Source organism: Mus pahari, chromosome 2 (assembly GCF_900095145.1).
Source record: "Mus pahari chromosome 2, PAHARI_EIJ_v1.1, whole genome shotgun sequence".
Taxonomy (NCBI): domain Eukaryota; kingdom Metazoa; phylum Chordata; class Mammalia; order Rodentia; family Muridae; genus Mus; species Mus pahari.
In genome coordinates this window covers 107,242,659-107,269,372 of record NC_034591.1, presented here as the reverse complement: position 1 = coordinate 107,269,372, position 26,714 = coordinate 107,242,659, and the positions used below count along the sequence as shown (strand labels likewise).

At 49.7% G+C, this 26,714-nt stretch overlaps 2 protein-coding genes across 4 annotated transcripts in view; one reads left to right on the top strand and one right to left on the bottom strand.

Annotated features, from left to right (window-relative positions):
* The first annotated feature begins 2,224 nt into the window (after positions 1-2,224).
* Chst13 (carbohydrate sulfotransferase 13) overlaps positions 2,225-26,714 on the top strand; it is a 29,885-nt gene continuing 5,395 nt past the window's right edge. The window contains exons 1-3 of one of the 2 annotated variants that reach the window (XR_003843282.1): positions 2,225-2,355; positions 8,983-9,065; positions 14,714-15,777. Coding sequence is in view for 1 of the 2 variants with exons in the window: in XM_021188423.2 (XP_021044082.1) it covers positions 2,259-2,355; positions 8,983-9,065; positions 14,714-15,553 (1,020 nt within the window). In the remaining variant the exon portion in view is untranslated. Of the gene's footprint in view, positions 2,356-8,982; positions 9,066-14,713; positions 16,181-26,714 lie in introns of those variants that run through there. The other variant, XM_021188423.2, reaches the window with a different exon arrangement.
* Positions 18,561-22,736, bottom strand: C2H3orf22 (chromosome 2 C3orf22 homolog). Of its 2 annotated transcripts, XM_021191869.2 has the most exons (5): positions 22,589-22,736; positions 21,983-22,439; positions 21,042-21,167; positions 20,622-20,747; positions 18,561-18,935 (listed from the first exon to the last, which is right to left on the bottom strand). In XM_021191869.2, exons 3-5 carry the CDS (start codon positions 21,128-21,130, stop codon positions 18,737-18,739), a joined length of 414 nt encoding a protein of 137 aa, XP_021047528.1. In that variant the 5' UTR covers positions 21,131-21,167; positions 21,983-22,439; positions 22,589-22,736; the 3' UTR covers positions 18,561-18,736. The 2 variants fall into 2 exon arrangements, with proteins under 2 accessions (XP_021047528.1, XP_021047529.1); XM_021191870.2 differs by lacking the exons at positions 21,983-22,439; positions 22,589-22,736 and adding an exon at positions 21,554-21,823 and having other exon boundaries at positions 18,563-18,935.

Genomic DNA, 26,714 nt, shown 5'->3' with positions numbered 1-26,714 from the left:
ATTGTACAGGGAAATGGAGTACAGATGGCAGGTAAGACACTAGCATTGGATGCAGCACCTCATCCCACACGCAAGGCTAAATGCTGGATCAGCCATGCCCTTCCTGTGCACACAGGGCCAGCTGCTTGGCTGGGTTCCCTGCGAGGCTGGCATCAGGGCAGCAAGACCCCGAGATCAGGTGCAGTCTGCAGCCCACAGCGCTTGCTCGATGTCTTTCTCTTCTATTTATTTTTTATTTTGTGGCACCAGGACATAAGCTAGGGCTTCACGGCTCAGGAAAGCCCTCTAACACTAAGCTACATTCCCAGCCCTTTATCTGTCAAAGGGTGGACTTCACTCTGGTGCCTCTCTACAATGCAACCCCCCTGTCTGAAATGAGCTCTGAGTGCCTGTGCCTGCAGCAGCTGTGGGTGACATGACCAGGCACAACAGATCTAGTGCCCAGGAAGACATGCCTGAGATCCTTCACTTCTCCTCCAGGCTGGACAAGGCCTGCATGAACTGGAATTGGAATGGGACTTGACACATAAGAAAGCGATGCTACAGTGTACATGCGCTTGGGGGGAAGGAAGAAACATTTGTAACTGATCCTGGGATGGACGAAGGATCCTCAAGCACAGGTCCCTTGGGCTTGTGTTCAGCCCTGCTGGTTGGCCCTGCCATTAAGAAATGCTGTAGAAGGCCTGCTCTTTCCGTTTCTCTACTTGACTGGGTCTTGAGTGGATGACGGCACCCAGGGCAAACTGTAGCAGGTAGATCCAGGCCAGAGATGGGCTCCCTCACTTATTCTCTGCCCCACACACCTCTGGCTGCTGTCCTGCACTGTGGTGCAGTCCACCTCCCTTCCTACCTGAAAAGTCACTGTAGGCTCCTGGGACACTGGGCAGGGGTCAGGCACTGTGAAGAAAGCTACAAAGAGGCCTCTGCTACAAAGCGCCCCTTCAATACTTATCTTTTACTTTTTATTGGTTGATTTTTTTTTTTTTTTGAGACAGGGTTTTTCTGTGTAATAGTCCTGGATTTGTAGATTAGGCTGTCTTTGAACTCGCAGAGATCGGCCTGCCTTTGCCTTCCAAGAGCTGGGTTTAAACTACAGGCTATTATTTTTCATTTACATAAGCTAAGTTGCTGGGTCCTGGAAGATTTGTGATCCTGACACTTAGAGCCTTCCCCGGCGGTGAGGCTTTCAGCCCTACCTAACCTTACTAATATCCTCATGGTTTCTGGCTGCTTTGAACTCTCCTTGGGCACCTTGGGAAGCCGAGTTTCTGACTTCAGCTGCTGGATCTCGAAGCTCTGGACTCATGGTCTCAGTCACCGCTGTTTGAAACAGTTTGTGCAGGATGCAGGACTTTCTGCCCATCATCAGCCTTGGGGAAATCAACATGACTCTGGGGCATTTTCACTCACAGCTGAGGTGGGGCGGGGGTGTCTTTTCCCTGGTACCCTGTGCTATGACTGATGCAAATCTAGTCCTTAATTTTCAGGAAGGGCTGTGCCCTGACTGGTGCACACACTTCCATTCAGAATCAGCTTGTGATCACTTGTGTGGTCCATGCAGAGAGTTGCTCCAAAGTGGTCTTCCCCAGAGAGGGAACTGAGGGGCTGCTGTGAGAGCAGAAGCTTCATAAGCAAGGCTAGGGGAAGTAAAGAAGAGGAAAAAAAAATTGCCAAGGGTTAAGACTGGAGAAGGCAGGCTGGGAGGAGAAGCTACTGAGCCTTAATGGCAGAGGGTCCCAGGACCCACCCTGGGAGCTGCAAGCTGACATTTGCCAGTACTGAGGGTCAAGAGTCCTAAAGCTTGGGGACCAGAGCTGTCATGCCTAGGCTTCCAATAGCTGCCCTGTACTAGGGGTTAAAGCCTAGGGCAATGAGTGTCTAACCTGAGCCTCTGGAGTCCGTTTCTGACCAAAGCTTTGGCTCCCAGGACCTCAGCTGCAGCCTCTAGCTAGGCCAGCAGAGCGCTTGGGCCCGGGCACCTGTACCTAAGAGTTTCTCCACTACCAATTCCCATCTGTGTAGAGTAGAGAATCCTGGCTTAATGCCTAGTAACAGGGATAGATGCTGCTTTTCACTGACCTGGGGTTACAGCTTTATCCATTAATTCAGTCAGGCTCCTCTATCTCTAGCCTGGAGCACTGGACGCTGCGTCTGGGCGGGCCCTAAACTAAGGGCAGAATTGGGCGTGTCCTGGACCTCCGGCCGCGCAGTGGGAGAACGCACCGGATGACTGTCGCCTGCCACGCGCCAGGCACAGCATGGGAAGGCGCTCCTGTTGCCGGCGGCCCTTGCCGGTGGTGGCAAGTCTGGGTGCTGCGCTCCTGCTTTTGTGTGCCCTGTGTGCCCTGCGTCCTGGTGAGTTCGCGGGCCCGGGGCTCTGCGTTGCTTCCTCAGCTGGAGAGCCTTCTGGGGCCACCTGGCACCTGACTGTTGTTCTGGGCTGGGACATCGCCAGTGGAAGACAGGTGCCTTCCATTCCCGCAGGAACTTCTTTTCTTGTCGCTGGCTAGATGACCATTGTCTGCCTCCCGTAGAGCTGCTTGTGGGAACTTTTGGTCAATCTAGGGATGCTGTTTGTGTTACATTTGCCCCACTCTCTGAGCCTTGAGAAGTCAGTTTGCCCTCTGGTGGAGACGCCTGTCTTAATCTGAGATCCTGCTGAGTCTATACATCCACAGAAGAACTGCACAGCTCTATGCTGGCTTGAGGGTGCAGGGCCTATGACCTGCTAGTACAAGTTTCCACCAGGCATGTGGTCAGTTTTACTCTGAATGAGCCTCTGGCAGATAACTCACTTTACAGACCAAGCTGAGGGCAGAGGTCAGGTGTGGAGTGAGTTGGAGGTACCTGGGCAGTGGGCTACGTTTCTGACGGTTTGCCCATCCTTAGTCTGTGTGTATGGGGTCTGGTCACTTCCAGACAGGTTCTTACCCAAGGGTGGACAAAGCCATTAGCTGAGAGTGACTCAGGACAAGGGAAAACTGTTTTCAGAATGGCACTGATCTATGAAGGACCTCAATGACCAGGCTTGTAGATCGGAGGTCACTCAGCAAGCTTAACCTACTATCTGTCCCCTCCCAGGCCCTTAACGGCTAATCTATGGAATAGGCACTGACTCCATGTTTACAGGGCTTTTGGGAGAGTGAGTATGAATGTTACAGTAGACAGTGCTTGGCCCCCAGCCCGTTCATCACACTGGCTTTGTCCTTAGGGACCCCTGGGATGGAGGCCAGGTAAACAGAACTGGGGAGGCCTCAGGAGTAGTCACCATGCCTGTGCCTACTCACTCTGCCAATTAACAAGCTCGGTGTGACCAGATGTAAGTGGCTGTGCCAGGGCACCCCTGCAAGCCCCCGGAAGGGAGCCTTCTCCTTACTGAAGACCTGTAGGTGAATGGCTACTCCTGTATAGGAGCTTTCTCATGTCTAAAGGGTCCCTTGGCATGGTCTGGGTGTGGTCGCAGTGTCTGCTGATGCCACAGTCTCTGTCTACCCTGTCATTCATTGTAGACAAATGTTTACCCAGTCCTGGGCCACAAGGGCTCAGGTTCCTCAGGGCCCAAACACTGTTGTGGGGTATGTCTACAGAGAGGCATGAGTCTGGGTAGTCGTGAGGATGTCTTCACGCCTTTTCAGGGACACATCTCTCCTGCCACCTCCTCCAGCCATGTATGGGAAGGAAAGCAACCTCAGCCCTGGCCCCCTCCTCTCCTAGGGAAGCTAAAGGGAAGGGGGTGTGAACGGGGACAGGGGAGGGAAAGTGCAAGCATGGTTAGAGAAGGGGCTGCGTGCTCTCCCCTTACCAGCTTTGCTTGGACATTTACACCTGTCACCCCCAGGCTAGCCCCATGCTGTCTGCCCTGGGAAGTCCCCACTGACCCTAGCTTCATTCCTCCTGGTCTGAGATGGGTCCCTTGAGCTTCCTCAGCTTCTACCCCTTACCTCCCAGTCTCTAGATCTGAAGTTCTCAACTTGTGGGTGGTGACCCATTTGGGAGTTGAACCATCCCTTTCACAGGGCTCACCTAAGACCATCGGAAAACACAGATATTTACATTACAATTTATAACAGCAGCAAGATTACATACAGTTATGAAGTAGCAATGAAAATAATTTTATGGTTGGATCACCACAACATGAGGAACTGTATTAAAGGGCCTCAGCATTAGGAAGGTTGAGAGCCACTCTAGATGCTCACTCTCCTCTGTAGTAGGTTTCCAGTGGCCAACTTTTCAGACAGTCTTGGGCCAGCAAGAGCCCAGGTTCATCTAGAGCTAGCTCTCCACTCACCTTGCAGGGAGAAATGTGTGCTTATGGTAGGCGCTGGCTGGGAGACAGGGGGAAGGTCTGGTCTTGCTGAAGGGGCAGGATCCCACTGTGCCAGGCCTCAAGGGGGCATGCCTCTGTTTTTGCAGTCAAGTCTCAGCCAGAAGGCGAATCATGGGAAAGATTTGTGGGTCAAGGAGAGCTCAGGGCCCAGGAGAATCCCAATGTCATACCTCAGCTGAAAGTCTAAGACAGGCCCTGTCCCTTCCTGCTCCTGGGAATGAGGTGTCACTGTCACCATCTGCTGGGCAAATGGAACACTGAGGGGTTACAGGTTATGTCTGGGTTCCAGCTGCCCCAGGGATCTCATTGGTCTCTTTCTAGTGGGGAGCCCATTCTAGTCCCCCTTCCCAGGATCTGCCACCAGCACTGACTCAGCCTTGGGTCAGCATGGTGGAGTGGGACACCTCTGTCACCAGCATGCCACCCTCATCCCTGGGCTCCCTTGCTCCCTTGGCCTGGGCTTCCCTGCTGCATAGAAGTGCACAGCTCTATGTCTGCTGAGCCTGCGGCCACAGTCTCCCTATGGGAGCTGGAGAACTTACATATGTCCTACCTCAGAGTTGCGTTTTGACACTAAAACCACAGGTCTCCATGCCCCTATCTGCTCTAAGACACGGCCTGAGGGAGTGGGGTGATCTGATCTATCAAGTTGGGAGAGCAGAGGAGTCTCGGAGCCCCTTGGCCTAAATGTCAGACTGGTTAGCAAAAGGAGGGTGTGTGGCTGCTGGGATAGAGTTCCCGAGAGACCCCCCAGGCTCAGCTGGAGTTCAGGGCTCAGGAGACTCAGAGACCTTGGAGAAATGGTCTCTGGCAGGTCAGTCAGCCCCAGTAGGAGCAGGGAGGCACATGTCATCAAGGGAAAAGAAGCCACTTTCTTAAGCCTGTTTAGGTCAGGATTTGAGTCCTAGAGCTCAGAGTCAGGCGAGGGAGCACACTGGGGGAGGTGGGACAGCTGCCCCGCACACCAGCCTCCCCACTGCTGCCCCTAGGGTCTGTTTTGAACTCCTCTGCTCCACTGTCATCCTTGCCTGGAATGATGATTTGGGATCATTTCTTTCTACTATATAAAGCAAAGATATTTGGGGGCAGACTTTGAAAGAAGCCCAGAAGTTGACTAGATGGGAAACTGAAGGACTGGTTACTTGTTGTTGTTATAAACTTGACACAAGTTAGTGGTCATCTGGAAAGTAAAAACCTCAGTTGAGACCATGTCTCCATCATATTGGCCTGTAGGCAAGTCTGTAGGGACATTTTTGTGATAAATGACTGTTGCTGGAGAGTCTAGGCCATTGTTGGCAGGTGGGCCTGGTTGTATAAAAAAGGATGCTGAACCAACCAGTAAACAGCGTTCCTCCATGGTCTCTACTTCAGTCGCTTACCCTAGGTTGCCTGGCCTTGAGTGACTTCCCCCACTGATGGACTGCGTCCTGTGATGAAATAAACCTTTTCCTCCCCACCTGGCTTTTGGTCATGGTACTTTATCACAGCAACTGAAAGCAAACTAGGACAGAGAGCAGTAAGTACAGAGAGGGATTTGAACCCACGTGGACATATGCCCATTGGAGGAGTAGGAGGCCCGTGCGTAATGAGCAATGCTGGGCCGGTGTAATGTGGATCTGGTGATGGCCGCTCAGATAGGGATCCTCTCACAGCAGCTGGCTTGTCAAAGTCTGTGAACAGTTTAAAGATAACTGGAAAGAGGCAGATTGGCCTTTCTTCCTGTGAAAAGCTTGTCTAACGTGTCCCACTCTCCCTTCAGGGTAACCACAGGAAAGAATGCCCAGGACACTGAATGGCAGGCCCCCCCAAGCCCTCTTGGGGGTTCCGAGTGGGGCCAGCAGACCTGAGGCTCTGACCTAGCCCCTGCTGGTGTTTCTGTTGGCTTGTCTTGCAACAGGGCAGTGAGAACTTATTAACCAGGATGTGGCTGTTGCAATGTGCCCTGGGCTAGACTCACCCACCCATGCCCCATCCCCCAAAGCAACCTGCCCTCCCCTGCCTGGGGTATGGGGCTCCCTGCTGGAAGTGCAGGCTGAGGACTGACTGAGGTCAGCTTTCTTGGAGTTTTCTGGGGGTTTCAGCACAGGGGTGTGTCCTGCTGTCACTCACCCTCTGTGACCTTGTGTGTCCTGCCCCTCCCCACCATGGCTAGCACTTCCTCCTTAGTAAAGCAGAGCTGGGGGGCCTCGTGGATGATGAGCAGGAGCCTGAAAGGGGAAGCCCGTCTTTGGCAGTGCAGACGCCGGAATCTGCGATGTACCCTTTCTTTGGAACCAGTCAGCCTTGAGTGGTTTGGCCTCGTGATGGTCAGTTGCCCTATCTAACAACTGGGAAAGTGAGTGTCCACCCAACAGGTGAACACAGGTCAGTGTCACACAGCACAGTTCCACAGTGTCCAGTGTCACCTGCCCCAGACACCAACAGTCGCACCGTGTGCTGCCACAGGAACATCGGTAAAGCCCTCTGCTGGGGCCCATGGAACCTTCTCCAGGCTTCCCTTCCATCTGCATAGGCACCGAGTCTACGTAAGGCTGGGCACCAAAAGTTCTGGTGCTCCTCCCACTGGTGTCTTGGGCTGAGGAAAACAGCTTGCCTGGACAGTCAGCATATCCTGCTTGTCCCAGGCCTGCTTCCCACCCCACAGGCCTGTTCCTGTCTCCTTCCAAAGTACAGGTGCTTGCAGGCTCTCTGCCTCCACACTACGCTCTCCCAGCTGCACGCCAAGGCTGGTCCATCTATCTCCTTTATTCCTTCCTCTGTTCCTTCCCCTTCTCTCTCCCCTCTGGAAGGTGGGGTGGATTTTAGCTTCCCTGTGCTGCTCAGCTGCTTGGGGTTAGGCCCTAACCAGTGCTTCTCAACTTTCCTAATGCTGCGCCCCTTTAATACAGCTCCCCATGTTGTAGTGGTCCCCAACCATAACATTATATTCGTTACTACGTAACTGTAACTTTGCAACTGTTATCAACCATAATGTGCATATTTGATACACAGATGGTCTTAGGCAACCCCTGTGAAATGGTCATTTGACCCCCACAGGTTGAGAACCACTGGGTTAGGAGAAGTCTTAGTTCTGCCCTGGCTCCTCCCTGGCTATACAAAGCTGCTGTCCCTTCTCCATTCTGTTCTGTGTGTCTTGGCGGAGGGGTAGGAGTACAGCTGGGAGCAAGTCCAGCAAGGCTGGGGTGAAGGTGCTGGGGGCTTACTTGGAGCTAGTGTCAGTGGTCCTTAGTGGGCTGGACCCATGGACTGTAAGTGCAACCCTTTCTGAGCAATGTATACACACACCCATACACACACACACCATTCCTTCTGGAGTCTGCCCGAACTTGCCGCCAGACCTGGTGCCTTGATTCTTCATTGGTAGGGTGGAGATAGCCTAGCCCTGTAATCTGTGACCACAGCTATTCTGGGACCCCTGGTGTCTGTCCTCCACCCACTGGCCCTTGGCATCTGTTTTGGAACCCACTCTTAGGCAGATGTGGTCTGGCCAGGAAACTAAAGGCCTCGGGCAAGGAGTGGTTTCTAGAACAGTAGCCTCTGCGTAGGTCTGGAGGTGAGATTGTTCTGATGTGATCTTTCCAGACCTCTCTCCCTAACCCTGCCCACAGTCCTAGAGGGAACCAGGGCCCCCGTAGATCTTGCTGAGGCTCTAAGAAGACTCCTTCATGGGTGGCCTTGAGTGACACCTCTAACCTGGAGAATAGTGAGGACACATTCTCCCCTGGTGTTGAGAGACTTCAGTCCGGCATGTTGCAATCCTGATGCCAGTTGCTGTATTAGCGCTGTCCCCTCTCCTGGAGGCTCATTCTCTGATAAAGGTGTTGTTCTGTCAAAAGGACAGTAGGATCAGAGCCCCTTCTTTAGGTAGGGTCTGGAGAAGTTCAAGGACTGTGTCCTCATGTCCTCAAGACAAGCCTCCTGCATGACCCCTTGGTCCCAGCAACCCCACTTATCCTAGGTGCACGCACATGGCCCCGGGTGTGCAGACAGCCCTGTAGTCTTAGGGACACTGAAGAATGCAAGCTAGAACACAGAGAGTCCCTGTCCAGTTTCAGGAACAGGGAAAGCTACATTTATCAGGAGTACCATCCATGCCTCATGGCATGCACAGGCTTCTGCAGGGTTCACAGGCTTCAGGGGCCTTTCACAGTGCCTCATCTAGCCTGGTGACCTCACTCTGACAGCCTGTAGCCTGGCTTTGGCATTGGCCAGCCCTTTCTGGATGCTCACAACACAGACCTGGGGCTGGACAGCCATCAGGCCTGTGAGCTCCTCAGGACCCTAAAGAGGGTAGGTGGGGAAGCAGGGCCTGAGACGTGAGACGGAGTGAACAGAAACAGATGGGGCTGTGTGCTCTTTCTACAGGGCAGGTAGCTCCTTTCCTCCTGTCCCCTGTACTTGGCAGACTTCAGTGGTGGAGCGTAGGGCATGAGGTGAGAATGACCCCAAGGATACTGCCCTACCAGTGACAATCACCTATCAAATACCCAGGAGGAAAAGAAGACACTGGAGGAAAACTGAGTCACATTAAGCAGGTTATCCCAGGTGTGCTCCCAAACCTCACCTTGTCTAGAGCCAGCAGTGATCTCTCTCTCTCTCTCTCTCTCTCTCTCTCTCTCTCTCTCTCTCTCTCTCTCTCTCCTTATGCTCTTCAGCATTTGAAAACAAAGTTCTGGGCTCCAGCTGGTTCGGAGGAGTGAGGAAGAGTCCCCTACAGCTGTTGCATGACCTGGACCAGGTAAGTGGCTGGAATGCCCTCCTACATCCTGGATAGGACGCCACAGTCACCTGGATGCCTGCTTTTTCCAGCATGGGCCTCAGGGCTTCCTGTCTAGCCTGAAAGACCAATTTCCCCCTTATTATCTCTCCCACCACAACTGAGGTCTGTGATTGTCCTATGCTATGTATTGCAGATACAGGGAGGTAACACATTGCCATGCCTGTCCCAGGACACCGGTGAACAGATGGTCATTATGCCATGCCTGTCCCAGGGCACCAACAAGTAAATGCTCATTAACCTATGCCTGTCCCAGGAGTTTAAGTAGATGGTCATTAAGTTCCCAAATTTTAATATGTGGTACAAAAAATGAATGTTCAGAGGAAGCCAGTCCCACCTCCAAGCAGATGGAGCAAATGGTCATACTGGGACTGCACACAGACATGCCGTCACACACATATAGTACACGCACTCTTTGGCTTAGGATGGATGGGGTTGGCTCCCAAGGAAACCAGCCTGCTTCAATATTCTTAAGTCAAAACACTCCTAACATCTGGAAGCCTTGATGCTTAGCCACTTGGGTGTGCAGTACACCATAGATAAACCAGCTCCCCTAGTGGTGTGCATCAGCTGAATTTATTGTCATCTCCTCCTACGGAGAGGGATCTATACGCAATGTCACCCCAGCCCAGGAAAATGTCTGTTATCGAAACTAGCAGCAACTTCTTCTGAATGCCACCAGAAAGAAAGAAAGAAAGAAAGAAAGAAAGAAAGAAAGAAAGAAAGGAAGGAAGGAAGGAAGGAAGGAAGGAAGGAAGGAAGGAAGGAAGGAAGGAAGGNAAAGAAAGAAAGAAAGAAAGAAAGAAAGGAAGGAAGGAAGGAAGGAAGGAAGGAAGGAAGGAAGGAAGGAAGGAAGGAAGGAAGGTGTCATGCAAGTAGGACCAACTCAATATCACTAGAAGATCACACCCTGGCCCACAGCCAAAGGAACACATAGACAGCATGTATTGAGCACCTACTGTATGTAAGCCATTTGCTTGTGCTGAGATTTAGTGGCAAACAGCTGGACTGGGGTCCTACCCTTACAGAGCAGACAGCACAGTCAGGTAAGGAATAGTCTGACCAGCTCTTACACTTACATGAAACCGAGTTGTGCTCTGAGGGAGTGGTGGGGATTACAAGGAACTCTCTAAGGGACCCTGGTAGAAATGGGGAGAGACTGCTCCCTGAGAAAGGGGCTCATACTGAGATTTGAAGAGGAAAAGCAAGCTCCACAGGGAACAGGCAGGCCAACAACCTGGTAGCAAGGAGGGCAGAGAGGTGGTCTGCGGTGAGCCCGGAAAGCAGGCAGCATGGCACAGGGCCCAAACTGTGGCAAGGGCAATGGGGAGCCATGGAGGATTTTAAGCAGGAGCAGCAGGGTTAGAACTTGGACTGCTGTGTGGGCAACGGTGGGGCTGCATAGGGATGTTTGCTGAACCTAGCCACTCCTCAGGGTTGCAGATAAGGCAGTCTTGGTACAAAGAGGCTGTCTGGCTAACCCCTGGCTGCACACTGATCAGGGGAGGGGGAGGACAGTCTCTCAGGGGTTCCCAGATTCCACTAGCTCTGCAGCCTTCAGAGGGGCAGACGGATCCTCACAGTCCCAGCATCCAGGAATGATTGCAGTCCAATCCTTAGAGGCCACCTACATTGCCACTGGAGAAATAGCAGCAATAGATGGGAGGCTGAAGCAAGGGGCTGAGGACCCTGCAGAAGTCATGGAGCTTATACAACCCCGAGGCAGCTGGGCAGCTGGGAAGCTCAGTGGGAGGAACAGGGGCTGTCACGTAGGATGTGGCACCAACCGTGGAGTCCCATGGGCCCTAAGTTTAAGAGCCAGCCTCTCCACAAAAATGCCATGACCTTAGGCAACTCACTTCTCTCCAGCCTGGGTTTTGTCATCTGCATGAGGCAGTGATGCCTGTTTTAGAACAGTAGCACTGTTGACAAAAAGGCCAGCAGCTGATGGGACAGCAATGGCACACTGCCCCCTGTCATCCTGAGTGTTACTTCTGCTACAGATTTGTAACCTCACAACTGCAAGATGACTCCAGGGCTGGGTGGGTGGATAAAGATTTAGGTCCCCCCGCCCCATGCCATCTTGCTTTGTATCCTAAGGAACAGCCTTTCCCAGGAGCCAACTTCCCCACATCTCAGCTCAGAGCCAGGCCACATACCCTACACTCATGTCTTCTGTGACAGTATGAGGCTGCATGGCTGGTTCTTCTGAGGTTAGGCATGGCTCCCAACACTGTGGGTCAGCTGATGAAGAGGGAGGTGAGGTTAAGGAGTGTCTGGCATTCCTCCACAAGGATGTGCTGGGCATTAAGGAGGTTGAGGTCAGCCTGGCCTGTGGGGCTCTGGGTATAGCCAGGCTTCCAAAGCCACCACTCATGGTAAGATCCCACAGACCCTGTGGCTGAACCTGGCATGGTGATAAGGGACTTCCATGAAGCACAAGTCCCCTCATCCAGGCCCTGGTCCTCCCCAGATGGGGGCGAGTCCTTGTGTGGGCTTCCAGGCAAGTTCTAGGCATGCACATTTTAACTCTTCTAAAATGTCACTTTCTGGCATTCAGAGGCTGTGTGTCTCTGCTTGTTCACCTCTCTGCTTAGCCCTCCTTTGAATTAACTCATGCAGAATGACTGACACAGGATCCCTCACGATATCACCATCCCTCTCCCTCCAGCTCTAATGCCTGTGGGCTCTGGGCTCTGTCACCTGTTGAGGGAAAAGGCGCTCCTCCACCCATCCTTTCTGAAATGCTGTTTTCTTCCTCCCTCATAAAACACAAAGATCAAGCCACTTAATGAATCCTAGACTTCTGCAGAATACTTTTAAGGGCTTCAGAAACACATGTGTACATGTGGACACACACCCACATGCTCCCATGTCGCCAGCATCCATGATTTCTTGCTGGGGCTGGGGCTCCACCATTTCTGCCTCTGCTGTGGCCTCTGAGCTGAGAAATAGTCTGAAATAACTCAACATAAATTCACTCCTTTGATATGGTTGATTTAGGAGTTTTCCTATTTTACAATGTCATGGGGCCTCACCATTGGCTAATTCAAGAACACTTGCATTATCCCGAGTCTATGCCTGTATTAGTAGTTATTTCTCTTCCTTCTATTCTAGCCACTGTCCACCACTAATCCACTTCCTGCTTGTACATATTTGTTCTGACCATTTCATACAAAAGGAATCATACAATCATGCCTTTAGTCCCAGCATTCGGGAGGTAGGAGGATCTCTGTGAGTTCAAGGCCAGCTTGATCTACAATGCAAGTTCCAGGACAGTCAGGAAAAAAAGGGGGGTGGGTGGGACTCATACAATGGTTGGCCTTTTAGGCCTGGCTTCCTTCCCCCAGCATAATGCTTTCAAGGTCAATCTGTGTTGTCGTATTTACCGTATATTCATTCCATGTAATGGCTAACTAATATTCTGTTATGGATATACCATATACTATTTATTGATTTGTCAGATGATGGACTTTTAGGCTGTTTCCACTTTTTTCCAATAGGAATAATGAATATTCATGCACAAGTTTCTATGTTTTTAGTTGTTTGGCAGCTGTGAGCTATGGGTAGGCAGTGGGGAGCAGCAGTTAGGGGTATCCCACAGTGTTATAGCCCTTACTCAGGCCATATACTACAGTATATAGACTATAGGCTATATTGAGTATATAGCCTATACACTATATTATGTATATTATATACTGAAGTATGGGGTTTTTAGTGCTACTGATGCTCCTATGTCAGTGCAGAATCAGGATTCCTTAACCCTTCACATGAGCTAACATCACAATCCTTAGGCTTATGTCTGAGACAATGGACCTGGAAGCCTTCTACAACTTGCTGCACCTTGTACAACTTGTACAACCTTCTACAACTTGCTACAACAATGCTGCAATGGCAGAACAGTGCAGAGGGTCTTCTGCTCACACAGCCTTCTGTTCACACAACCCAAGAAGGGGCATTGGTACCGAACAGCCATTTGTTTCTTTAGCATGCCACAGGCAGAGAGGCTTGGATTTGGAACATTTAAGGACCTGGGGCACAGGGACAGATGAGAATAGACATTTGTTCTCCCCGCGACCCAGGTAGAAATGGCTGCTGGGTTTTCAGCTCTATAATAATGAAAGTCTGGAAAATAAAACAGTTCCCCTACCCCTGGTTGAGGCTGTGCCTTCAGGAGCCAGGGGAAGCAGCCGGAGTCTTTGTATAGTTTTCTCAAGGTGTCTGTAGCGTGTTCAGGATGGCCCTGCTGGCATAGGGGAGTTTGACTATCTGCCTGCCATCCCTTTACACAGCAGAGCCAGGGGAAGTCTGGCAGCTGCTAATTAGGGACCCAAACCACTCACTCCCCAAAGTCTTTGATTATTTTCTGAAAAAAAAAAAAAAAAGAACAGCAGAAGGGTGGTATAATTATCATTAACACCTTGAGTAACTAGTAGACTTTAACAGGGTTCTGCACCGGTGTGGTTACACCTCCTCCGGCTCATATCCATGCAGGTGGAATGGCAGCAGGGGCTAATTTTAGAGATAAGGAACCTATTTGAAGAAGAATACACTTGAATGGATCTTTATAAGCACAGCTTGTTTTTTTGTTTTTTTGTTTTTTTTTTTTTTTTACATGGCTGGGGCAGGCTAAGTGGATCATGTCCATGGTCCTCTTAATAGGACTTAATTCAGAGCTAGACTGTGTCTGGTATACAGGAAGTGCCAGATAAATGCTGGTGGCTGAATTTGGTTTGGTTTGGTTTGGTTTCTCACAGAGGAAAGCTGGGCTGGGAAAAAGGTCACGCTTCCCAACCAAGCACTAAGATTACAATTTGCTGGCAGAGGGCTGCAGAGATGGATTGGGATTAAGAGCACTTGTAGAGAACCCAGGTTCAAATCTCAGCACCCATATGGTGGCTCATTCCCGTTAGTAAGTCCAGTTCCAGAGGATACAGTGCCCTCTTCTGGCCTCTTTGGGTACTGAATGCACGTGGCACACTATACGTGCAGACAAAATACCCATACACATAAAATAAGAAACTTTGCTAGGGGTAAATAAAGCAAGATCCAAAGAAACGTGCCTATTTATTAATACAGAATCAATACATTCATTTAACCACCACACACATAAAAGCTCAATATCTTACAAGTAGCTGAATAGCTGTTGCCAAGGGATGGCTATGCCCCAGTGATAGCCAGGGCACAGCCTTTCTGTTGTCCTTGTTAGAGAGGGTGAGGTAGGGAAGACACACGAGGCAGCAGAAATTAAACCCACAGTGGACATGGTCTATGTGTGTCTGCAGTTATGTGCAGTGAGCCCCCTGGGCCATCCTTCTCTTTCCAGCTTAGTCAGTCCTGTAATAACTCATTTTCTGCAATCCTATTGTCTACACAGTACCCAGCTTATCTGGCTCCTCATATCCCTTCCGCCTCAGCAGTTAAGACTTCACTTCTCCTAATTCCGGACCAGATTCTGACTTCAGACCAGGCAGAGATTGGTGCCACTTCTGGGTTTCGAGTTTCCAGTCGGGGATCCCCTGCCTGAGTCCCTGGGTGCTTATCCTCTGTGCAGCCACCCGCCCTGGAACCGGCTGTACTCTAACACCACCATCCCTTGTCTCCTGCAGGGTCCGCGCTCCGCGATGGCCGAGGTGCACCAGCAGCGGCGCGAGCTGCTCCGCCGGGCCTGCAGCCGCCACACTCGACGCCAACGTCTGCTGCAGCCGGAGGACCTGCGGCATGTGCTGGTGGACGACGCGCACCGGCTGCTGTACTGCTACGTGCCCAAGGTGGCCTGCACTAATTGGAAGCGCGTGCTGCTGGCGCTGCGCGGCCGCGGGGACCCGAGCGCGATCCCTGCTCACGAGGCGCATGCGCCTGGCCTGCTGCCCTCGCTGGCCGACTTTGCACCGGCTGAGGTCAACCGGCGGCTGCGCGACTACCTGACCTTTCTCTTCGTGCGGGAGCCCTTCGAACGCCTGGCGTCAGCCTACCGCAACAAGCTGGCGCGGCCACACAGCGCGGCATTTCAGCGGCGCTATGGCACGCGCATCGTGCGTCGCCTACGACCACACGCGCAGCCCGATGCGCTGGCCCGCGGCCACGATGTGCGCTTCGCCGAGTTCCTGGCCTACCTGCTCGACCCGCGCACGCGCCGTCACGAGCCCTTCAACGAACACTGGGAGCGCGCGCACGCGCTGTGCCACCCGTGCCTCGTGCGCTATGATGTAGTGGGCAAGTTCGAGACGCTAGCGGATGATGCCGCCTTCGTGCTGGACCTGGTGGGTGAGCCTGGGCTACGCTTCCCTGCTCCACCGCTGAGGCCAGAGAAGGACCTCACACGTGAGCAGGCCCGGCGCCTTTTCCAGGACATCAGCCCCTTCTACCAGCGTCGCCTTTTTAACCTCTATAAGATGGACTTTCTGCTCTTCAATTACTCTGCCCCCTCCTACCTGCGACTGCAATAAGGGTGTTGGATGCAATAGGGCCAGTGGCTGCTGTGACCAGGAGGCCACCAGGAGGTCTGGAACGAACCTGGTTGTGTGGATTGGAGACCTTATCCAGTGGGCCTAACCAAGAGTCTGGCCACTGGCCACACTCATTCCGACTGGGTAGGGCACAGCTTGCTTTAGTTTGATGCATGTCTCTTCCTCCACCTCTGCAGATGTCAGGCTTCTTCCTAGGACTCCAGGTTTGTAAATTTTTTTGGTTTGGTTGTGAGAGGTCATTTCTCAGTCTTGTCTGTGCAGAACCTGACCATGGCATGGTGCTATAAGACAGAATGCCATGGTTTGGTTCAGTGTGGCTTGAGAGTTCCAGCCCTGTGTCCTCTTCTCTCAGGCTGGCAAGGGCACACATGGCCAGAGAGAAGCTGTGCCCTGGCCAGTTTCGGGACGAGAGGTATGGCCACCCTTGTCAGCATTTACTGCTTAGGAGTTAACATGAGCTGCCTGCCACCCCAGCAGTCACAGGATGGTGAGCAGTACCACTCCACATCTACCTGGCTGATCTACCTTTGATCTCAGCCTTGCAAGAGACTGGATCTTCCCGTGTCAGCAAAGGCCAAGATGCAGTACTGTGGCAGCTTTTTCAACTTGCTGTTTTACTCTTTTTTTTTTTTTTAAATAAATACATTTTGTTACATTTTCACTTTGGGGAGCTTCTCTGCTTTATTGAGCCATTTACCTACCAGATGTTAGGCATCTTTCTGTGTCTCTGAACCCGTTTCCTCCGCTAAGGGGCACAAGAATGCAAGGTGGCAGGCAGATCAGAGCAAAGTGACCATGGAACCTAGGTCACCTCTACAGCAGCCCCTGGGTGGTGGCGAAGGTGGCAGCAAGAGGGCAGCTGGAGTTCTGGAGAGCAGCTAAGAATGACAGGGAGCAGAAGTGGTGGAGAGGAGACAAGGGACCGCAGAGAGAGAGCCAAGAGCCGTGACGGAAGAAAAATGACTGGGAACACTGGGGAGCAGAGATCACATTTACTGTAGGAGCAGAGGAATCTGCACCCAACACCTGTCCAGAAGCTGTGACAGTCAGCTGTCTGCTGCTGTGGCCTGTATCTGCTGGCTGTTGCTGCTGCTGTTGCTGTTGTTGTTGTTGCTGCTGCTGCTGCTGTTGCTGTTGCTGCTGTTCACTGTTGCCAGAAGCTTGAGTTACAACTGCCTAGTGCAGTTGTTGTAGTTTGTCTAGAGACCCTCACTCATAAAGACTGCAGAGATCGCCATTGTTGCAAAACACATGAGGATTTTACTTATCCAAAATGTTGGGGGACCCCTCCCCCCTCAGCACACAGGCCAGAGGAGAGACCCAGAACAAAAAAAGAACATCCTTTTTATACCTTTGTAAGGGGTAAATTTAGGGTAGTTGGCTTATTTTAATTGGTGCAAATAACCTTTTTAGACATTGGTGGGTTTGTCTCAGAATTTAGTGTGGGGCAGGGTAGAATTGTTAATCTCATTTTGGCAGCTGCAAGCTTAATCATTTTGACTGTTAAAACTATGTTTCTGTATTTATTTGGTCAGTCAGCTTCTTTATCTGGCTCTGTACTTGGCCTAGTACAGTTTGGGAAGTCTTTTTCGAAGGGGGAAGGTACTGGGTAGTCTTTAATTTATTTTGGATATTACACATTACTGCTGGTTAAACGACAGTGAAATGATTTCACAACGTGAGCTTGGGAGCCCCTAGTCTCTGGATTCCACAGCCTGGAGCAGCATGGCCCTGACTCTGAGGGTTTGAGTTGCCTGCCTAGCTCCTGGGTCTCACGCACTCACGGTTAGGATTGCCAACACAGGAGCATTTCTCCTCATCCACTCAGATTTCTACCCAGGTAAAGAACTTCAGGCCGCTGACTGACCCAGAGGAGGCAAAGCCACACCCCATCTATGGGGTACAGAAGGGCCCTGAGGTCTGCCTGCTCAGTCAGTCACATTCACCCCTGTCCTTTGCTCCTGTTGGACATAGAAACCTGACTGAGGCCCTCAGGGCACCTGTCTGTGAGCAGCCACAGGACTGTGTACAGGACCCTTGCCTCTATTGACTAGAAAAGAGCTGCCACTGCTGCTGTTGGCTGGCAGAATCCTTTGCCCCAGCTTACCCCCTTGCTCCAGTGGAGGGACATGGAGAGCTCAGGGTGTGGCGTCTTTCCCAGCCAAACTGGAGTGAGAAGCTGGGTCCTGTGGTCACACCAGTGAGCACCCACCCTCTCTGCTAGGCATATTCTGGCCCTCACTCTGTTACACTTCACTGAGGGCTCGGCTGCATCACACCTATTTCCTTATCACCACTCACCTTGTTTCCTAGCTCTGCTCAGCTTCCACACAGCCCCAGATAGAACCCATTTGATGAAACGGACACCCAGCTATGACATCACACTCTCAGGTGTGTTACGTCCAGGCGCCTCCAGGTGCTGTGCCGCCACCCCTCAGTGCTTATTGGTGCTGCTGGTGGTTACATGCACATGCCCTTTAATGTGGCACTGACTAATGAGGCTCCCTCTAGACAGCCAGTTTGGTTAGAAGGGCAGAGCTATGATCTCAGGTTGCTGGCATGGATTCTCACATGCCAACATGTCCCCTCGCAGGCAACACGCACAGACTCATGCACATATACATTTTTAATACAGACAAGACAGCTTCTCAGGACTTCTATGCTTTAAAAATATTACTATACTTAGTGGATCATTCCATACCAATACATAGTTGCTTCTTTAACAGCTGCCTAAGAGTGTGGGTGTGGCTGTGAGCATCATCAGTGCCTACTAAGAGGTGTTTAGTTGGCTCCCCACTCTTGCTATTTCCAACTACTAGAATGACTACCATTATTGTTCCAATACCTTGATTGACATGTGCATGCATTTGGATAAAGCTCTAGAGATGTCATTTGCTCTTTTAAATCTTTAAGGCTTCATGATTAAAAATGATACCCATTTTAAAGTTGAGAAATTAGGAGCAAATTGACCAATCCAAGCAGAAATGGGATTTGAACCTGCAAAGTTTATTGGTGCTGTATGGTCTTTGCATGTGGGGGATGGACCACTCTTGTCTGTTTTTTTAGTGGTCTACAAGGCTGCTCCCTTTACAAATGTCTCTGAGGCAGCTGTCTGGAGCAGAGAGAACGAGGCTAAGAAAGGAGCCTTGAAAAGCGGGCGTTCTAGGGAACGCTCTCAGGTGGCTCTGACGTCCCACTGGTGAGGGGCTTGTTGTCAGGGGCCTGCAGAGGAGGCAGCTTGGAAAGGTCTTGTGTGGGGAAACGGAGCTGCAGTAATTTAAGTTCCCAGAGGTTACATAGTGGGGGATGTGGAGGTGGTGAGTAGAAGCCGAATGGCCATGCGACTTCCGGAGCGCCGAGCCTAGAGAAGACATATAGAACCACACCTGACCCACGGAATCCTGCAGGTTGCAACCAGCCCAGCAGACAGGGCCATATCTGTTAAGGCTCTTAACAGATATATCTCCAGCTAGGCCTGTCCCAGCCCTGTAAGCAGCCTCTGTAACCAATGGCTGCCAAAGGGGCCCAGGAAGTGGCTTCACACACTATTCCTGCCACCTGCTCTTCCAGCCTTGGAAATCTAAGCGGAACAATAGATTCCTATTACTTCTTGGGCCTCCATGGTCAGAGCTTAGGGTATATCTTAGTTCTTCTCATCCACTAGGTGAGTTAAATCAGTTGATTGGGGCAGCCAAGTCATGCTAATTCTTCTGTGGTTACCACTTAACCTAAGGCTAGCCCCTAGCTCCCCACCAGAAATTGTCCTCAATCGGAGGCTGGCCTCTCCCACCTCAGATGACCTTCACACATTCACTAGGTGGGTCCTTGCTCTCTTCCCCCTGTGGCACCTGCAAGTGAAGTCCCTTACATTTGGGCTTCTCCTTCAAGGTCCCTGTACCTCTTCCACCTTGCTTCTCCTTTCTCTGTGCCCTGGACTCCACAACTGGCCTTCTTGGATGGACTCCCAGCAAGAAGCAGGCAAAGATTTAGAGCTAGAGGACCTCATGGGGCTAGGGCTCCTCCCACTTGTCCCCTGCTTATCTGTTCTAAAGTGGTAGGCTGCCAAGCCCCCACATTCCTTTCCTAGCTCCCAAGCCCTGGTTGTTCTTCCAGCTTGGGGAAGAACCAATTTCCCACATGCCTTGCTTTCATGCTGCCCAAGGGTTTTCTTAGGCTGGTCTCACTGTGAACCATAACATCAGATACCCCCTAAAACGTCTGTCACTGTGTGGTTTTCTCCACACAGTGTGGGTCTCTATACTTCCTGCCCATGGTAGGTCATAGTATCTTTACCCTTTGGCCTGCGATCTTGGCCACACCCTACTAGGTCTTGGTCCAGACATGGTTCAGAGTATGGGGGGTCGGCCTCACTCTAACATGGCTAGACTGGATTTCTACATCCTATCCTGGATCTAAGCTGCTTCCATTTTGCAGCTTAGAATCAAATGCAGCGTATGTCCAAATGGAGACCGAGGTCTAGAGACTTAGCAGGTCTTTGACCACAGCCTCAGCAGCAAATCCCCCATGGGTTAGGAGGTTTGGTTTAGATGTCAGAGAATTCTTGCTCTGAATTCCCAGATAAGGGAAGGGAAGAGGCCAGAGACCAAGGCTAGGGTGTGTGTGTTTGTGTGTGTATGTGTGCTTTCATTCATGTTGTCTCTTTGGGTGTGCTGTGGAGTAAAGGTACAGACTGGTGACTGGCCAGAGCTGATACACAGGTACTGAACAATAACTGTGGGTTCTGAGAGAGGGGCTGAGGCATTGAGGTGGTGCTGGAGTGCCAGGGCACCCTTTGCTACCTGGCCCTGAAAGTCCCCCAGGATGGAACAGCTTGTCTACCATGCCTGTGTGGCCCGTGCACTGTAGCTGGGTGCAATCTCTTTTTCCCTGTGCCTCTGTTTAGGATGGAACATTGTAGTCACATGTCTGATGACAATGAGAGGACCTGCCTGAAGGCGACTGAGATTTCCCTTCAGGGTGGGGTGATGTCGATAAGACACATTTGTTTGTGTATGACCACTGAAGGAAGCCAAATACAGGAACTTACCCTGGGATGGGGATGGACCGTGTTGGCACCAGATTCTTCTGTAAGGGCAGCTTGTCCTTCAGTGAGTTTCTCTTGGCCTTACAAGATGGTGGGCATGCTGTGCTAGGCTCCGTCACATGAGGTAACCTAGAAGGAGCCTTGAGTGGTTAAGTGCCTACAACTGCCAGCCACCTAGATCTCTCTGTTTGGCCCCATACTCAGTGCATTACAGGAAATGTAGCTTTTCCCTTGGGCTGGGACAGTAGGTGAAGAAGGAAGAGCTAGATTGTTGGCCATAGTACAGGGTTCCTCAGGTGCCCCATGGACTAGAGTCACTCCTCCTAGCCCCAGCTCTTCAGAAAACTCTGTGTTCTGGGGACCTGGGAGCAATATATGGGGCTTGCTACAGGGCTCAGCCCTAAGTGTCTAGGCATCTTGTACCTGTAAGGAAACTTCTTGAGCAATCTCTCATGGGTCTTGATTTTCTTCTTCTTACGCCGGCAGGGCTTCTTGTGGCCTTTTGAGTCCATCACAGAGGGAGTTAGACTGTGTCCTGCACAGAGGAGGCTGCCAGAGCAGAGCAAGAGTAGGAAGTCACGAGCTTGTTTAACTCTCCCCACCGATGAAGAACATTGTCATTAGCCCATTTTTCATGGGAAGAGGGAAAGAGCTCCAGAAGGAAAACTGCTTTGTTTGCATCTACCTGACAAAATGGTAAACTGGTCTTTCAGAAAACACAATCTGGAGTGACAAGGATGTGACAGAGTCTCTTCTGGCTGGCTGCCTTCTGTTTTCATGATGACCCTGTCATCTGGCTGATTGCAGCTGACCAGGCACTCTTGTGACTCATGACACCATTCCAGGCATCTCTACCGCCACCTTGCGGCAGTAACTAACTTCACTAACTGGCCTGGGGCTCTTCCTTCAGGGCCATGCAGGTTGCTGGAGCTTACCAGGTAGCCTAGTCTAAATCTCCAATGTGACAGTGATTAGGACTTGTTTGACAAAGCCCCAGAACTGCTCCTTCTTAGGAAGTTGCAAGTGAAAAAGCTGCTGTAGCCCCACAGCTGTCACACCCAGAAGCCTCAGTCAGATGGGAGACCCAGGCCCACGGTGTTCTGGGAGCAAGCAAACCAGCAGAGCCACATAGTATGGACACTCTTAAGTGACTCCACTAGGGTTGATCCTGGCCATGATCCTGAGTGCCAGGCACCAAGGGAACCATAATTCCATGGCTCTGGACCAGCAGGGCCCATAGGCCCATTCCAAGGTCAGAAGACTCTGAGGTCACAATCAGTGGCAGGGGAATTGCTGATATGTCTCACAGCAGCTGAGGACAGGTCTACCAGTACATCCTAGGAGATCTGCAGAGCGTGCCTTACCTTGATAAGGAGAGAGAATAGAAATAGAGGAGGAGCCAGGCAATGAGATGGGTTGAGAGGTCTGGGGATGTGGCCAGTGCTGTCAGGAGATGCCAAAGAGTAGGTAAGTGGGTTGTTTCAGGTGACCCAACCAGGGTTGTACAGGAGACTGAATTCTCAGTAGACAGCTCAAATCCTTAAACCTAGATGTAGGCTTTCTTCCTTCTCTCCTCTGGGCCAGGAGAGACCCTATCCCAGTTTCTTAGACAAGTGACTCGAAGTGAACAGCAGGGAAGCCAGGTGAAGGCACTGAGAGTTTGAACAAAAGTTGCTGGTTCTTCACTGGACCACCTTGGAGTGGCTGGGGTTGACAAAAGGCTGGACTCGAAGTGGGGAGAGCCAGATGAGAACACATCTCTTATAGCTGGGTGGTTCAGACTCTCCCAGAAGGCTCACATGCTGTAACTGCTGTCCCCAGCTGGCAGATACAATAATTGAGAGGTGATTAGATGGTAAGGGCTCTGAAATAATCAGAGGGTCAACCCACTAATGAATTCACGATTTTATGGTACTGTGTGGGATAGTGGAGATAGAAGATGGGGCTTATTGGAGGAAGTAGGTACTTACCACAGTAAGTTGTTCTGGATAGTTCACAGTAATAGCAACCCTAAGAAGTTGGTACCCTGAGTGGGATATTGCTGTGGGAGACCGGACCATGTGTTTTGGGGAGTACTGTGGAAGGACTTTGGAACCTTGGACTAGAACACCATTGAGTACTGCAATCTCAGTGGACTGTTCTGTAGAACTTGGAAGATAAGAATGTTGAGAACAGTGCAGATGATGGATGCCTGACTTGTGAAGCAAAGACACTATTGAGCCATGTGTGTGAAGGCTCTGTGGTGTCTGGGTCTGGGGACTCAGCAGTGACTAACAAGAGACTGGCACCATGGAAGTGAAACCTTTGCTATATTGGGACAATTGATGCTGGTTAGCTGGATCTGAGAAATTATCAGTGATTAAGAAGAAATAAACATTATTGAGGTGAAATCTTCTAGGAACTGTTTTTCCATGAGTTAGCGTACAGAAGCTGTGTTCCAGTGGCAGCCGAACTTGGTAGTGTGAGAATCACTTAGGTCATACTGGTTATAGGTAGTTGTGAACTAGCACTCTTAGGCACTGAGCCATCTGTCTAGCCCTTCAAATGGTAGTTTTATAACTCGTTTCTTAACTCAAAACAGTTAACAAAAGTGCTGAATCTTATTGTAAGCAAATTATGTCTCATTTTTTTGATTAATAAGAAAAAAAATTCAAAAGCCCTGAAACTAGATGTGATGGTTCATGTCTAGCATCATAGCACTCAGGAGACCGAGGTAGATGTACTTCTGCTGGACTGATACCAGTCTGGACTGTACAGTGAATTCCTGGCCAGCTTGGGCTTCAGTGTGAGATTATGTCTCAAAAAGTGAACACACAGGCTGGGAATCAAGTAGGTGATCTTCACGCTCTTGTCTGTCCTCCCTACCTCTCATCCTTCGATCAGTAGCTGATGCTGGCAGGGGCCTGTCCTTCCACTGTACCTCTTGTCCCAGGAGACTCTGCTAAACCTTGGAGTAGACCCAGCCTCTAGGTATGAACAGGATCCTCTTAGCTCTTTCTTGAAACCCTTCTCCCCCTTTTGTCCTGCTTTCTTCTGTTCCTCTCTGTCACCCACCAATCTGCAGAAGCACTCCATATCAGGCAGTCCATAGCCACCATAGATCTAGAGAGGCGAATGGAAATAGAGAAATGGAACACCCACCCAACAAGGACAAGATCAGGTATCAACACCTGGGACCACGGTCATCTCAATCCCCGATGCCAAGATACCAGTGCAGAAACAAAGCAGTCAAGACAATATGGCTCCACAGCATGCACTAATCCTTCAGTACTAGGCCCTGAGAAATGCGACATAGCTGAGGCACAAGTCAAGGACTATAAAATAGCTATCATGACCTTAATAAAGTCCGTGAAAACACAGTGAATGAAATAATAAAAACAGTTCACAGTATGAAATTAGAATTTAACAAAGAAATGGAACCACAAAAGAAAACCCAAACTGAAAACTGGAAGTGTTTGAGAAGTAAGGTAAGTCTCACCAATGGAGTACAACACATGGAAGAGAAAATCTCAGGTGCTGAAGATAAAGTAAAAAATAGATACTATGGTCAAAGAAAATATCAAATCTAGAAAGTTGTAGGCAGAAAACATCCAGGATCTGGGGCGCAGTGAAAAGACAAAAATCTAAAAATAATAGAAATAGAGGAAGGAGAAGAAACCCAGGTTAAAGGCACAGAAAATATTTTCAAGAAAACGGTAGAAGAGAAATTGCCTGACCTAAAATGGGAGGCCCCTACCAGGGTTCAAGAAGCATAATACAGAACATCAAATAGAGAGATCCAGAAAAGAAATTCCCCACAACACATAATAATCAAAACATCAAACAAAATATAAAAAAACTTCAAGGGAGAAGACTTTAAGTAGTATGTAGAGATAGAACCATTAGAATAACAGCAGTTTTCAGTGGAGATAGTAAAAACCAGAATGTTGCGGTAAATCTCCAACCCAAATATACCCTGCCAATGAAAACACAACTCAATTAATATGAATACATGCTGTGTGTCTAGATTGGGCAGATCTACCACTACACTACCAGCTTCCACATCTTATGAACCCTTAGAACTTGGGGCTTCTCCAGGCCATGTGCTTCTGCTCCACTTTTCATTTTCTTCTTCCTCCTCTGCATCCTCTTCTTCCATTTTCTCCTCCTCTCTCCTCACCTTCTGCTCCATCTTCCCTTTTATCTGCCCAATCATCAGCTCTCCTTTATTTCACAAATTAAGGTGGGAAGCAGGGTTACAGGAAATCACCTGGGTGCTGACTCATTCCTTGTTCAAAGCTACTCACAGGAAAACTGAATTAACCTCAAATATAATTAGCCCCAGGGCTATCCACATTTTCCCCTTTCTGTCAAAAGACTTTTATCTCAGATATAATTGAACATAACTATTATTATTTTGTAATTTATAAAGTACAAGAGATCTAACACCCAGTCCATCATTTTTGTTAATTAAATAGAACCTCTGTCATCTATCCTTACTTCAAAGACTATGGTTATGAACCTGGCTATGTCTTGGCTTTAGATTAAATGCCATCTGAAAACTGTCCTCTCAAATCTGTTCCTCTCAAAGTAAAAAGCCTGAGTTGGCTAGGAGACTATGTAGTTTTTCAACTTCATCAGAAATCCAAGAACGACTGATATTAACTAAAAATATATAGGAAGCCTAACACAGCTTCCAAAACTTAGGCAGTTTATAGAGACCACTGGTCACTTGGACAGTCCCTTACTTCAACACATTGGAGCACTGGTCTTCAGCCTACTGGCCAGGGTCATCTGACAGACTTAGAGAAACAGGAAGATTAAGGACTAGCCTACTCTGTCTCAGCAGAACCAAGCTGTCCTATCCTGTAATTGTGTCCTTTCTCTGGACAGTANTATGTCTGTAGATGAAATGAGGCAATTCTTGCCTAGTGGCTGTTTTGCCACAACTGGAGTAACTCAAAGATGCTCAGTTTCTTCTTTGAATCCAAGATAGGGAAAGCTGTCAGGAGCAGACGAGTCTTAACAACAAGTGAATAAATAATCATTAAATGTCACATTCTGTGGACTTCTGATGTTTTTGAAAACCAACTGTCTATGTGAAGTAACTAGACTGTTCTCTGTTAACTACTCTCAGCCATTTCTAATTAAAATAACTGAAAATACTCTAACAATTAAACTCAGAGCCATGAATTTCCTATTTGGCCCTTTACTCACAGGCTTAAACATCTCAGATCTGTTTATAATAACAGCAATAGATGGACTGGGTCCAAGCTCTGTACTTCAACATTTTTAGTATCAAAGACGACCTAAAATAACCACCCCAGCCCCAAAGCTTAGGGAGCTGGGACAACTGCTCTTCATAACTTCTTCAAGCTGAATATGGGTGTTGAGATATTTTTGAAGGGAGGCAGAGTTGGTTGGCCTTAAGAAGGCCACACCAATTATTGTATTAGTCTCTGATGTCTATGTCCTGACTGGATCTAGATGAAAAACCAAGACATCAGGAGTTCAGGCAGGTCAGTTCAGCATGTCTAATGATGAAATTCACCAAGGCTGTATATTCTGTAATATATAACTCTCAAAACAAAGTTTTAGTATCATCAAGATAACCTTTTTGTTTGATTCTCTGAAATCTAGTTCTCAGGGGGTCTCCCTCTATCAAATCTGATCTATGGAATTCTGGAAGGTGTAAATAAATGCCTTAACCACCTTTTCAAAAACACAACGACAAAACCTTTCCCCCAAATGAGCATAGCCTTCAGCTGGTGACCAGGGAAACCTGTAGCTTGTCCTCTGTCCCAGAGGAACAATAAAACAACCACAATACTCAAAATCACACGCATTTTAGCCTATTTAGGCCTTTCTAATTTGTCATGTCAGGATATTAAACCAAAATTCCTGTGGAGCCCATGTTAGACAGAATATGTGTCTCCTGCAGACTTTATTATACCATCTTTAAAACAATTGATTCACACTTCTATTTTCCTTTCCCCTTTCCTTTCCCCTTTCCTTTCCTCTCTCCTTTCTTCTCTCCTTTCCTTTCCTTTCCTTTCCTTTCCTTTCCTTTCCTTTCCTTTCCTTTCCTTTCCTTTCCTTTCCTTTCCTTTCCTTTCC

What these genes read in the sequence shown, in the direction of transcription:
- C2H3orf22 (XM_021191869.2), bottom strand. Translation starts at nt 21,130, where the DNA reads ATGGACTCAAAAGGCCACAAGAAGCCCTGCCGGCGTAAGAAGAAGAAA. An exon ending in CTCAAGAAGTTTCCTTACAG is followed by an intron (nt 20,748 to 21,041) that starts GTACAAGATGCC and finishes GGCTCCTTCTAG; the next exon opens with GTTACCTCATGTGACGGAGC. An exon ending in CGGTCCATCCCCATCCCAGG is followed by an intron (nt 18,936 to 20,621) that starts GTAAGTTCCTGT and finishes TGTCTTCTCTAG; the next exon opens with GCTCGGCGCTCCGGAAGTCG.